The following is a 13,817-nucleotide window of genomic DNA, read 5'->3' as shown; positions in this document are numbered from 1 at the left end:
TTAATGTCAGGATTCCATCAAATTGAACTAGAAAAAGGTTCAAGAGATATAACGTCTTTTTCAACGAGCAACGGCTCATATCGCTTCACGCGATTACCCTTCGGATTAAAAATAGCTCCTAATTCGTTTCAGAGAATGATGACTATTGCGTTCTCGGTCTAGAACCTTCTCAAGCGTTCCTTTATATGGATACTTAATAGTAATCGGTTGTTCCGAAAAACATATGCTTAAAAACTTAACAGATGTGTTTGAGAAATGTAGGAAATTCAACCTAAAGCTACATCCAGAAAATGTTCATTTTTTATGCATGAAGTGACTTTCTAGGTCATAAATGCACTGATAAAGGATACTTCCCAGATGAACAAGAAATACGATGTCATTATGAACTACCCAGTTCCGCACGACGCGGACGTTTTTGTAGCATTCTGTAACTATTATAGACGTTTTATAAAAAATTTCGCCGATTATTCACGGCACATAAACAAGATTATGTAAAAAGAATGTTCCTTTTAAATGGACGGATGAGTGTGAAAATGCATTCCAATACTTAAAAACAAAACTTATGGAACCTACCTTGCTACAATACCCAGATTTCACTAAAGAATTCTGCATAATAACAGATGCAAGTAAGCAAGCCGTGGGGGCGGTTTTAACTCAAAATCATAATGGTCTCCAACTTCCCATTGCATACGCATCAAGAGCATTTACAAAGGTGAAAGTAACAAATGTACTACTGAGCAGGAATTAGCTGCAATTCACTGGGCGATATAATATTTTGAGACCATATATATATGGACACATATCTTAATAAGAACAGACCATAGACCTTTATATAACCTTTTCCCAATGACCAATCCCAGTTCTAAACTGACACGTATGAGGCTCGAACTAGAAGAATACGACTTTACAGTCGAATATTTAAAGAGAAAAGATAATCATGTACCTGATGCGTTATCAAGAATAACCATCAAAGATCTACAAAATATAACTAGAAATGTATTAAAAGTCACTACTAGATATCAAAGTAGACAAAAATTCCGCGCGGAAAATCAAGAACAAGAATTGCCAAGGCAATCTTTAAATAAAGCTTCTAAGCCCAACGTATACGACGTCATAAACAATGATGAAGTACGTAAAGTAGTGACCTTGCAGATAAAAAATATGTTTATTAAAATATATGTTTATTTAAACAAGGCAGAAAAATTACTGCAAGATATGATGTTAGCGATTTATATAATAATGGAGTTATTGATTTAGATCAATTTTTCCAAAGGCTTGATATGCAAGCCGGTATACATAAAATCAGCCAACTCAAAGTGGCACCGTGGGAAAATATCTTTGAATATACTTCAATAGATAAATTTAAATTAATGGGCAATAAAATATTGAAAACATTAAGAGTAGCGCTACTCAACCCGGTGACCCAAATAACAAAATTTAAAAGAAAAAGAAGCAATTTTGTCTACATTTCATGATGATCCAATTCAAGGAGGTCATACTGGCATATCAAAAACTTTGGCCAAAGTAAAAAGACACTATTACTGGAAAAGCATGTCTAAAGATATAACTGAGTACGTAAGAAAATGTCAAAAATGCCAGAAATCAAAAATAGCTAAGCACACAAAGACCCCTTTAACAATTACAGACCAATAAATGCTTTCGACAGAGTGATAGTGGACACTATTGGTCCACTGCCAAAATCAGAAAATGGCAATGAGTATGCAGTCACTTTAATATGTGATTTAACTAAGTATTTAGTTGCCATACCTGTTCCGAATAAAAACGCCAATTTTATCGCTAAAGCAATATTTGAATCTTTTATCCTAAAGTACGGTTCAATGAAGACGTTCATTACGGACATGGGAACAGAATATAAGAATTCAATTATAGACGATTTGTGCAAATATTTAAATATTGCAAATTTTACATCCACAGCACAATAGAAAGAAGTCATAGAACTTTCAATGAATACATACGATCTTACATATCGGCTGATAAAACTGATTGGGACGTATGGCTTCAATATTTTGTCTTCTGTTTCAACACGACCCCCTCTATGGCACATACTTATTGTCCATATGAGCTAGTATTCGGTAAAACAAGTAATTTGCCAAAACATTTTAATAGCATAGATAGTGTAGAAGCACTATATAATGTAGATGACTATGCTAAGGAGAGTAAGTATAGATTAGAAGTAGCCTATAAAAGAGCTAGAGTTATGTTAGAAGCAAATAAGAATAGAAATAAACTACTATACGATCATAAAGTAAGGGATATAGATATATCAGTAGGTGACAAAGTTTTATTAAAAAACGAGACAGGTCATAAGTTAGATCCTAAATATACAGGTCCGTATATAGTAACAGAAATAGGAGATAGAGATAACATAGTAATAGCAAATAATAAACATAAAAAACAAACGGTTCATAAGGATAGATTAAAAATCTTTATTTCATAAATTGCACTTAGTATGGCCATACAAAGACACACATACATAGATAAATAAATACACATATTCTTTTAATAATTTCATTTTCTATGATTCTAACCACATAAAACAAAACAAATAAATAAAAAAAAAAAATGTATTAATTAAAAATTTTTATTATAAAAATAACTTCATTATATTACGTTATTTTTCAAAAGGAGGGAGATGTAGTATGCACATATATTGAATACCCACTGTACCGAGAGTACTTAAAGGGTGCGCACTGTAACACTTTGTTGCAGTGTTTACATAATCCAAAGTCCCGGCCATAAACCCTTAGTGGCCGAAATATGAACCGATCGTTATGCCTTAGCCCGCACACAGAAAGTGCTAGTGTCAGCATAATCGTAACAAACGGTCAGCATATGCATACCCCTCGCGCCTCCACTTGAGAGCGCATAACAACATATAATATTATATTCCCTTATATATAAGTACATAGCCGTCTCTCTGCCGCCGCCTGCGAGCAGCGCTGCTACGAGACTTAGCCTTACTTAGACTTAAGAAATATTGTAAAAGAACAGAGACATTTTGAACGTTGGAGCGGCACCTCAGCTGCTCCTTCCAAATAAAGACCAACCAAACTCAACTCTTGGTGGTATCCTTTCATCCTTCATCACAGTAGACATCACCAGGCTTAGGAACTTGACGACGAACTTGAAATCATCGGTAGCCGGCTGCCAGTACATCCCAAGTACCTTCTCCTCAGCTTCGGTCCATCCGACGCTGGCGATGGACTCAAGTGGGTTCAGCGCTCTGACCACACTTGCCGAACTGGAGGTAAATCGGCACAAATCAAAACCTGCTTCAGCGTGAATTTCCCTCACCCGTGTCGAGATGGCGATAGCTTCGTCCTCGCTGTCGAAACTGTCGACGTAGTCATCCACGTAGTGGTATTCGTTGAAGGCCAGGGCTGCTCGCGGGTCCGTGCTGCTATACCGCAAGGCATTCACGGTCTTCACGTAGTCCGCCGAACATGGTGAGCAGGCCGCTCCGAACGTCATCACTGCCATCTCGTATACATCCGGCTCTCGTTGGTCGTCTCCGTCTCTCCACAGAAACCTCTGGGCGCATCTGTCCTTCGGCTGCAACAGTACCTGATGAAACATCTCCTTGATGTCTGCACAAACTCCAACCTCTCCTTCCCGAAAATGGAAGAGAACTGCTGGGAGGGGCTTGTAGCGCTGTGGGTCTTTCAGTAGCGCTGAATTCAAAGACACACCGTCCACCTTGGCAGCCGCATCGAAAACCAGCCGGATTTTCCCAGGCTTGTTCGGGTTTTCCACTCCGAAGTGCGGCAGGTACCACACTTTGCCCTCCTGAAACCTCTGGACTTCCTGGGCCTCCAGTCGTCGTGCGTATCCCATTATCCGGATGTAAGCCGACGCGAAGTCCACATCGCGCTTCATTTTACGCTCTATGTTGACGAGCCTCCTGAGGGCCATGCTGTAGCTCTCCGGCAATCTCACTTCGTCGTCCTTCCATAGCAGCCCGGTCTCGTATCTCTGGCCTACGCGTTTGGTCGTCTTCTCCAGGGTGCTCAGGGCCCGTGAGTCGCCGCTATCTCCGACTGACGGCTCCAGGTCCACTCTGCCAGCTGCGACTGGCTGCACCGGCTTCGCTCCGAAATTCTCGGTCTCGAAGTAGTCGCTGACCATCTTCTCCAGAAGATCATCCTGGGGCACGGCTAGGAGGCACGTACTCAGAAGCGGCGAGCTCGGCTTTCCGTTCACCGGTCCATATACCACCCATCCAAGTGCGGTGTCTGCTGCAAACGGCCCTCCAGATCCATAGCTTTTGATTCTGAAGGGTACTCCTAAATGCGCATGATCCAGTCCAATTGGGATCCTCGGCGTCGCATTGTTGTACGGCATCACCGGCAGACGCGTGTTCGCCTTAACTGCCTGTACATCCTCCTGACGCAGGCTCTGCATCGGAAGGTTCAGATTGGCCACTCCGTACACATTTTTCAGCACATGGCGCTTTGGTTTTCCCGATGCGCTGATCTGCAGACTGACCACCTTCGTGTGCTCTTTGGCGGATTTTCCACCAAACCATTGCACATTCAGCTGTCGACTCTCGCCTTTCAGGTTCAGGCTGCGGATGAGTTCGTCGTCGATGAGTGTGACAGACGATCCTTCATCCAGAAGTGCGTACGTGTCGACCTTCGTATTCTCGCCGTACAGCGTCACGGGTAGAATCCTGAACAGCAGGTGGCATCCAATTGAGTCGATGTTGAGGTTTCGGTGCGGCAACTCCTGGCGATCGTACGCCGATCGCCCTTCATCCCGCTCACGTCGCGCGTCTACAACTGCGGCCGACGTAGGATGGTTCCTTTCGCTGGAATCCACTGACCGTGGCACTCCCCTCCGATTGCTGCCGTCTCTGTACGGCTGTCGGTCCTGATCCCTCCTGTGGCCCCCATCTGCGACTAGCGGCCGTTTGGATCGTTCAGGTACTTCGTGGAGCAGGTGGTGATGCCTCATCTGGCATCCGAGGACGTTGCATCCGCGGCGCTTCCTGCAGAACCGGGACATGTGTCCGGGCTCCAGGCACGAGAAGCACAGTCGCTTCCTCGCGGACTCGATCCGTGTCGTTGTAGAGGCGCTGATGAAGTCCTTGCAGTCCCTCCCCTGGTGCTGTCCCTCGCATATAGGGCAGCATCTGGGGCGGTCGACATATTGCTCCTCCTCGCGAACACTATTCGCGTGCAGAATCCTTCGCTTCGGTTGTTTCCTGGCTCCGGCGTCCGTGACAGTGCACACCAGTTTGGCGAAGCCACAAACCAGTTATGGAGCCACTCGCTCAGGTGCGCCACCGTCGGATACGGCTATATCGTGGCCGCGTGCCTTGCCCAGTCCAACCTCTTGCTTAGCGGCAACTTGGCTATCAGCTCCTCCATTAGGGTTGGGTTGGCTAGGTGCTGGCTGCCGGTCGCGGTCGACTGCAGGAACGCTGACAGGTTGCTAACCTTCGTCGCGAACGGCACGATCCTCGCGATGTTGGCCTCCTGAATCGGCTGCACTTCGCGAACGCTCTCCAATTGGCTGCGGATCAGTTGCTCCGGGCGTCCATACCGGAATCGTAGCTGCTCCATAACAGCTTGTACGTTGCTGGGATGGATGAGCAACGACTTCACTGTTTCGCGAGCCTCTCCCTTCAGGGCTTTCACTAGCCTCTGGTTGTTCTTCAACTCGGTGCACTGGTAGGCTGCAGTTGTCTCCGTGAACGCACCCAGGAATATTGGCCATTCCTCTGGCTGACCCTCGAAATCGGGAAGATCAGGTAGTCTGCATGGCGTCCATCCTTGTATGCTTGTCGTCGGCGCTCCATATGATATGGGCGATGGCGCAGGTACCTCTGGGTGAACATAACCTAGCACCGGCTGTGCTGCGGTGGTCACACAAGATGGCGGAGAATAGCGCAGTAGTGTTGTTGTTGACACAGGTTGCCCGTTTGCCCAATGGCCGCCAAGCGTCGGCGCCAAATTCGCACTCCATTGCGGCGGCAAATTTGCACTCACTTGTGCCGGCAACAGCAGCGATGGCGTCACTCCGAGATCCGTTTGCAGATTGTCCCTCATCTGCCTGGGCAGGTTTTCGCTCAAACTCTGCCGTGGCGCTGCTCCATGATTTGGCAGCGTTCCACTCGAACATGGCGGTGTATTCGCTGCACCGCTCACTTTTCTTTTCTTCCCCTTTCTGTGATGGCGCAAATCGATGTGATTTATCCGCCAAATTATTTCTTCCAAGCTACGATTTAGTGTGAACTGATAACATAAACTTAAAACTCTAAACATAAAAAATACTGACATCTGACACCTAACACTAATCTCAACTATCGATAGCCACTAGTTCGTTCCACGACAGTAACCAAGGAAGATATAATAATTGGCAGGCAAACGATAATCAAGGTAGATATAATAATTATTATTATCAAAATAAAAATCGTTCAAATTTCTATAGCACAAATCAAAATAGAGAGCAAACTCAAGCTCAAAAAAGGGAATCAGATGGAACAGAAAGTCAGCCAGCTAATAAAGTAACCAGATTAAATAATATCAATGAAGACCATTTTTTAGACCAGACCCCTACAGAGGGATGCCTTATTTAAATAGGATAGATCGAAAAACCAAGAAGCAGCTAAAAGTTTTAATAGATACAGGAGCCACTGCTTGTTACATAAGAAGGGGAATTTTAGAAAATAAAAACGAGCTACCAAAATATAAAAAGGTAACAACAGTTCATGGCTACTCAATTATTAGGTATTACCATATTATAAATATATTTGAAACAAAACAATTATTTTATGAAATCGAAGGTTTAGAATCTGATATTCTAATTGGATTCAATTTATTAAGAAAAATTGGAGCTATAATAAATATCGATAAGGGAGTCTTGGAATATAATGGGAAACAGGAGAAGTCAAAATATTATGATTGTGTAGGGGGGCGTGGTTCCGCAAAAAGATTCCAGAAAGGTTTAGAATGAAATAAGAAGTCGGGGGCGTCTTTCGGATGGTATAACGCGGTCAGCTTTATTCGGCTGCTTACATGAGATTGAACTTAAAAACTAGTGGAAAAAAAAGAGATCGCCGACAGCCAACGAGCGAGAAGAGAGGCACAGAGGGGCGAGTGTGGACGCGCTCTTCAGCGCGGGTGCGCTCTTTAGCGCGGGTGCGCTCTTCAGCGCGGATGCGCTCTTCAGGTGAGTGGCACCACGGCCCCTCACCTAAACATTCCGCCCCCCTTGAAATCACTCGGGTTGCAATAGCTCCCTCGAAGTTATGGCTGGTGGCAGGCTCCGGATACGACCCATCCAAACACGGTGCTCTGGGCCACTGGGAGTCCGTCCTGGATCTTCAGGAAGCCCGGTTGAATAATCCGTGGGTACATATCTGCACCCAGGACGACGGAGATTGTCGCTGGCAGATGGAATCGCTCATCCGCCAGGGTCACGCCTCGGAAGTGGGCACGCACCGCCTCGCTCAGCTCCCGGGACGGCGTACGAACTCGCACGTGAGGCTCGATCTTGAACATGACCTCCAGCCGAACGCTGTCATCGGTCGTTGACCCCACGGTGGCGGAACACACCTGTTCGTCCCCCTCGCTGGGAGGGGGCAGCCGGAAACACGCAGCGAGCGAGGCGTCGATGCAGCTCGAGGGCGTGCATGGGTCGATGAGGGCCCCCGTATCGAAGCTCCGGGTCCCGGTGTCGATCCGCACTAGTGCAGTCGGCAGCACGTTGACGCTGTTCCGTTGCAACAGCGATGAGAGGGTGGGCGCAGCGACCGCGTCCAGCGGGGGCCCTCGACGAGAGGCGGAACTTTGCCTAGGTGCGGATGACGCGGGCGGATGAGCGGGGGTTGGCAATCGAGGAGTGGCGGACGAAGGCCGAGGATGCATCGACGAGTGCCGGGACGTCGGTGGCCGTGGATCGGGTTGGGATTGCCGGAAAGTGGCGGACCCAGGCCGAGGAGCACCCGAACCGCGCCGGGAGTTGGCGGATGACGGCCGGGCGCCAGACGTGACACTCTGTGTCCTGACTCCCGCGCTCCGTGACCGGTGCTCCTCTTGGCGTGCCTTGCGCCGAGCCCGCGGCTTCTCCACGAGATGCAGCAGCGTGTGGTGATCCTGTCCACACGTGTTACAACCGTCACCCCGACGACAGGATCCGTCGGAGTGCTCGTGGGCCAGGCAGCTCGAGCAGTACCGGTTCACAAGAACCGCTCGGAGCCGCTTCTCGGCGCTAAGGCGTAGGAAACGCCGACACTTCATTAAGGCGTGGATTCCATTGCAGACTCGGCAACGGTAGGATTGGATACCACGAGTACATCTGCTCTCCAGCGATGCTTGGGTGTTGGCTATGGCTGACGGAAATATGATAAAGGAACAAATAACATGATCAGAATCGGTGTAAAATTAAGGTTCGGAACTACGGGCAGAGCTTCGGGACAGCACAATTGGACAGGAACATTGGAGCGGAAGAAATGTTGATCACTGTGGGTAGGCGGACGCGTCTAACGGAAGAAGCACGACCTTAACAACGGGCCGCTTTACAAGCCTTCGCGCGGTGCGGATGTCGATCACGCGGACATGGCCATCAGAGCCGGGATACACCGCGTCAACCCTGCCTAAACGCCACTCATTGGACGGAAGGTTGTCTTCCTTGATGACGACCATATCCCCAACGCGGAGGTCCCTCGTAGGGGCTCGCCACTTGTTTCTCTTATGGAGCTCCTTGAGATACTCCTCCTTCCACCGGAGCTGAAATTGCTGCTGAAGCGCCTTGAGCGCCAACGATTGATGATGGAACTGGTGTCCCCCTTTATCTCGGGCTCGACCGTGGCGAGAAGTGGCCCTCCCACAAGAAAGTGCCCGGGTGTAAGAGCTAGCAGGTCAGCAGGGTCTTCGGACATTGGCGCGAGTGGCCGCGAATTCAGGCACGCCTCGATCTTCGCCAGGAGAGTAGCCAGCTCCTCAAAGGTGTATTTTCGCGTGGCGGCGGACTTGTAGAACAAGGTCTTGAAGCTCTTGACCCCTGCTTCCCAAAGGCCCCCCATGTGGGGAGCTCCCGGAGGAATGAAATGCCAGAGAAGCTGCTGGTGACTATAGGCACCGGTCACAGCCCCCTTTAGGCTCAGGAGAAAATCGCGGGATAGTAGAGCAGCTGCTCTCACAAAGGTCTTCCCGTTGTCGGACTGCACTTGACGGGGGCATCCTCTCCGGGACACGAACCGTGCGAAAGCCGCCAGAAATTTCTCGGTCGTAAGGTCCGACATAGGCTCTAAATGGATGGCTTTAGTGGAGAAGCACACAAACACCAACACATAATCCTTTGTAATGAGAAAGGCCTTCCCCGTATAGTTTTTTATCTCGAAGGGACCGGCATAATCCACACCGGTGTGCGTGAACGGGCGCGAGAAGGACGTCCGTTCCTTGGGTAGCTCTCCCATGAGTTGCGTCTGCAACTTCTTCTTGTGGATGACACATACCTTACAAGAATGGACAACAGACTTGACCAAGTTCCTCACCCTTGGAATCCAGAACTTGGCCCGGATCAGACGGATCATCAGCTGACTGCCACCGTGCAGCGTGATGCGATGTGTAAAATGAACCAGGAGTCGAGACAGCTGACAGTCGTACGGAAGGATAATAGGGTGCCGTTCGTCATAGTGGAGAAGCTCAGAGGACGTGACCCGGCCGCAGGCTCTCATAAGGCCTTGCGAATCCACGAAGGGGTTCAGATTCTGAATCGGACTGGATGCCGATATTGGACGCTTTTCGCTTAAGCAGCCCATCTCAGAGACGAAGTGTCTGCGCTGAGTGACGGAAACTAGAAGACGTTCAGCCGACGTTATCTCATTAGCGGTCAGGTGCTCTTCAAACGAAAGTCGAATCTTCCGCGCGCGCTGGATGAAGCGATTAACATAGGAAAGGACTCGTAATGCCTTGTCGAGTGTGGAAAAACGCTCAAGGAGATCTTCGGGGGGTACTTTCGCGACATGGACCTTGACTGCTCGCTTCTCGAGTTCAGTCACGGGGGTATCATAGCCTTGAGTGGGCCAGTCGCTGCGAGGCCTCTGCAGCCAGTCAGGACCGTGCCACCACAACTGGTTATCTGCAAGATCTTGGAGAGCTACGCCCCGGCTAGCGAGATCCGCAGGGTTATGCTCGGAGCGGACATGTGCCCATTTCTGCACGTCGGTGAACTGGGTGATCTTGGTCACCCGGTTGGCCACGAACGTTGTCCACTGGCACGCTGGCTTATGCAGCCACGCGAGGACAATAGTCGAGTCGGTCCAACAGTATAGGGCAGACGCGGCCCCTGGCATTTGTGGCAGAACGGCGGTGGCCATCTCGGACAACAACAAGGCACCGCACAGTTCTAGTCGAGGGAGCGAAACCGTCTTAACTGGGGCCACTCGAGTCTTTGCAGTCAGCAGGGTCACTATTACCGTGGACCCGATTTCGACACGAACGTAAATTGCTGCGCCGTACGCCTTCTGTGAAGCGTCGCAGAACCCGTGGTGTTCGACCTTTAGGTGTGGTCGGAACGCGACCCATCGAGGAACACGAATCTGATCGAGCACCGAGTAATTCTTTAGGAAGTCAACCCATCGCTGACAGAAATCTTGAGGGAGGGCGTCATCCCACCCTAGATCCAGAAGCCAAATGTCTTGCATGAACATTTTTGCCCGAACAATGAAAGGAGCGAGCCAACCTGCTGGATCAAACAATTTGGCAATTTGGGAGAGGACTTGGCGCTTTGTGAAAACTGAGCCGGAAGTCAATTCTGGCGGGACAAAAAAGAATTCATCAGTCGTCGCTTTCCACCGCACGCCGAGTGTCTTGGCCGTGCTCTCTGCATCGATGTCGAGAAAGTCAGCTCGGAGACGGTGGTCGATCGGAATGTCGGCCAGGATTGCCTTGTTATTCGACGTCCATTTCCTAAGTGGGAACCCTGCTGACTCTAGGGCCCCTTCCAGCTCCCGAATCGAAGCTTGGGCTTCAGTTTTGGAGTCTGCCCCCGCGAGAACGTCATCAACGTACATAAACTGCCGGATAATTTGACTTGCCTGCGGATACTTCGACTCTTCGTCGTCAGCGAGCTGTCGCAGCACACGGATCGCCAGGAACGGGGCACAATTGACACCGAAGGTGACCGTTTTCAACTCGTAGTCGCGGATATCCCCATCGGGATTGCGAAACAAAACACGTTGGAGCGGAGTATGCTTGGGGTCTACCCAAATTTGCCGATACATCTTCTCGATGTCGGCGTTGAAGACAAACTTAAAGTACCGCCACTTTAGGATTTGAATCGTCAGGTCGGATTGTAAGACCGGGCCCGCGTAAAGAATGTCGTTCAGACTGGTCCCGTTTGCGGACGGGCTCGAAGCATTGAAGACCACTCGCACCTTGGTGGTCGTGCTTTCGGGCTTGAAGACTGCATGATGTGGTAGATAGTAGGTAGCGGAATTGCTCGCGGGAGAGACCTCGGTCATGTGGCCTAAGTCGATGTACTCCTGAATTACCGAGTCATAGCGGGCCTTAAGGGGCGGGTCCCTCTTCAGGCGCTGCTCGTTACGCAGAAACTGAGCAAGGGCAAAGGACCGTGAAGCCGCTAGCTCGGAACCCTTCTGCCCGGGGTCGCGTAAGGGGAGCGTCACAACGTACTTGCCACACTCGTCTCTTTTCGTCGTCTGGACAAAATTGTGCTCGCAAACGGAATCCGATTCCGAACTTATCGGTGTGGGCACATCTTCCACCTCCCAGAATTTGGTGAGGAGCTGATCCAGTGAGTCACCGAGGCTGGGGGCCACTCGTGTGGAAAAAACGGACACGCTGCGGGGATTGGCTGGAGATAATGGGCCTGTCAGCACCCATCAAAAAATGGTCTCCTGACCGAGAAGCGACCCGCATATGTTAGCCTTGGCATTACCGAGGAGAATGGACGAAAGAATGTCAGCTCCTATTAGTACATCGACTTGGGAGCTCTCAAAGAAGGTGGGGTCCGCCAAGGGAATGTCGGGCAGCCCCTTGAGACGATCTCGCGGAATCGGGTATGATGGCAGATTTCCTGCCAACTGCGGCAGAACGTAGGCCGCAGTCTCTAATTGTAGCCCGGGTCTAGACGGCGACCGAATGGAGAAATGGCACAATTTTGTAGACTGCGCGGAAATGGTCTGATTAAGGCCGGAAACTTGGGCTTGAATCGTCTTGAAGGGTGGTTTGACGAGGTTGAACAGTCGTTCCGTTATGAAGGTCGCTTCGGACCCTGAGTCTATCAGAGCTCGTGCCTGGAAGCTGCACCCCAAATGGCACACGTTGATAAGGGCCGTGCCTAGTAGGACGGCTCCTGACCCGGAAGCGAAACACACCTGAACATCCGACTGATCCTCTGAGCCGTTTGTGCTTCTGGCAGTCTGTGCGGGTCGAGCCCTTGCTGTCGTAGGCGGACTTGGAGCGGTGGCGAACGGATTGCCGCGGTGCAAAAGGGTGTGGCGTCGGCTGTGACATGTGAAGCAGGTATGGGCGCTCGTGCAATCTCGTTGCTGGTGCCCTCGGGCAAAACAGTTCAAACATAGCTGCTTCCTTTTAATGTAGTCCGAGCGCCCATTTACGTCCATTTCCAAGAACCGCGGACATAAACGAATGGGGTGGTTCTCCCTCGAACAGAGATCGCAACCCTTGGGGCCCGGAACCACTCGAGTCTCGTATGAGTGGAGCCTTCGAGCAGGGGCAGTAGGAGTTCCCGACCTTGGCGGAAGTTGCCCGGAGCCACTAGGTCTGACGTCGTCGATCGCTTCCAGAGTGCGATGGGGCTCTGTCAGGAAATCGTCTAATTCCTTCCATGTTGGAATTTCGGCCTTGTTATGAACGGATTGCTCCCACATGGAAAGTGTGACTTTGGGGAGCTTTGACGAAATCATAAACACCAGGAGGCAGTCCCAAGCCTCCGCCGGTTCTCAAAGCGGTCTGTGAGGCTTTGCCAAGCGACGACAAACCCCTCATGGGTAAGCGGAGCCTTAGAGACAATGGCGTGGGCGTCACCACTTGTTTTGGACAGTAAGTGGAACAACCTCTCTACCGGGGTGAGCCGCGAGTTTTGGATGTAAATGGCCGTAAACAAGTCTCTGAAGGTGGGCCACCGAAGATAATCACCCGCGAAGACCTCGGTATCCACCGGAGGTAACCGGCAGCCTGTAGGCGCGGGCGTGTGGACATTGACGGAAGCCTGAGTGGATTGGGAAGCAATTTTCTCCCGAAGCTGGGCAATACATCTCGAATAGACGGAGTAGCAGTAGTTGTACTTCGATTCCAGCACGGTCGAGGTGGCCACATTGTCGTCTGACACGGCTAGTAAATCGGAGCAGCTCTCATAGCTTTTCTCCACCTTCTCCCACAGTGCCCGAATTTGGTCCCGATGGACCTCGCAAATGTACTGGGAGCCTCCTTCCGTTTCTCTGGCGCCCGGAGTATTTATGTTAGCCTCAAATTGGCTAATTCGATCCGTTGTGGCGATGAACTTTTTCAGCGCCACGTCGACCGCACTTTGAGCCATTTTTTCAACGGAACGAGTCTGCCTCTGTGAAGGACCGGGGATTGTATTGACGGATTCGTCACTCTTTGCCCTTGGAATGGCACTGTACGCCTTAGGCTTTAAAAGAGGCGTCCGCGGAGAAGCGGATTGAGATCTGTCCAGACGGATGGTTGGGATCGGACGTGGCTTTTGGTCGTCTCCCGTGGGCATTCTCAGACACCAATTCGCTGGTCAGAACTTGTCGACTGACGCGCGCAATGGGTGCCTCGTACGAAGCGGTAGCCGGT

General features: G+C 50.0%; 1 protein-coding gene and 1 pseudogene across 1 annotated transcript; both read right to left on the bottom strand.

Annotated features, from left to right (window-relative positions):
• Nucleotides 1–3,068: 3,068 nt before the first annotated feature.
• On the bottom strand, nucleotides 3,069–8,264 carry LOC138927400 (uncharacterized; the record flags this gene model as incomplete). Its single annotated transcript, XM_070282701.1, has 4 exons — nucleotides 7,467–8,264; nucleotides 6,012–6,189; nucleotides 5,353–5,878; nucleotides 3,069–5,152 (listed from the first exon to the last, which is right to left on the bottom strand). Coding segments are annotated over exons 1-4 (3,586 nt in total), but the record flags the coding sequence as incomplete, so codon positions are not given.
• A 591-nt stretch (nucleotides 8,265–8,855) lies between these two features.
• On the bottom strand, nucleotides 8,856–13,536 carry LOC138927401 (uncharacterized; annotated as a pseudogene).
• Between the last annotated feature and the right edge of the window lie 281 nt (nucleotides 13,537–13,817).

This window comes from Drosophila bipectinata, unplaced genomic scaffold (genome assembly GCF_030179905.1).
Source record: "Drosophila bipectinata strain 14024-0381.07 unplaced genomic scaffold, DbipHiC1v2 scaffold_245, whole genome shotgun sequence".
NCBI lineage: Eukaryota > Metazoa > Arthropoda > Insecta > Diptera > Drosophilidae > Drosophila > Drosophila bipectinata.
Note: the sequence above shows the minus strand (reverse complement) of the source record. Positions and strands in the feature narration are given on the sequence as shown.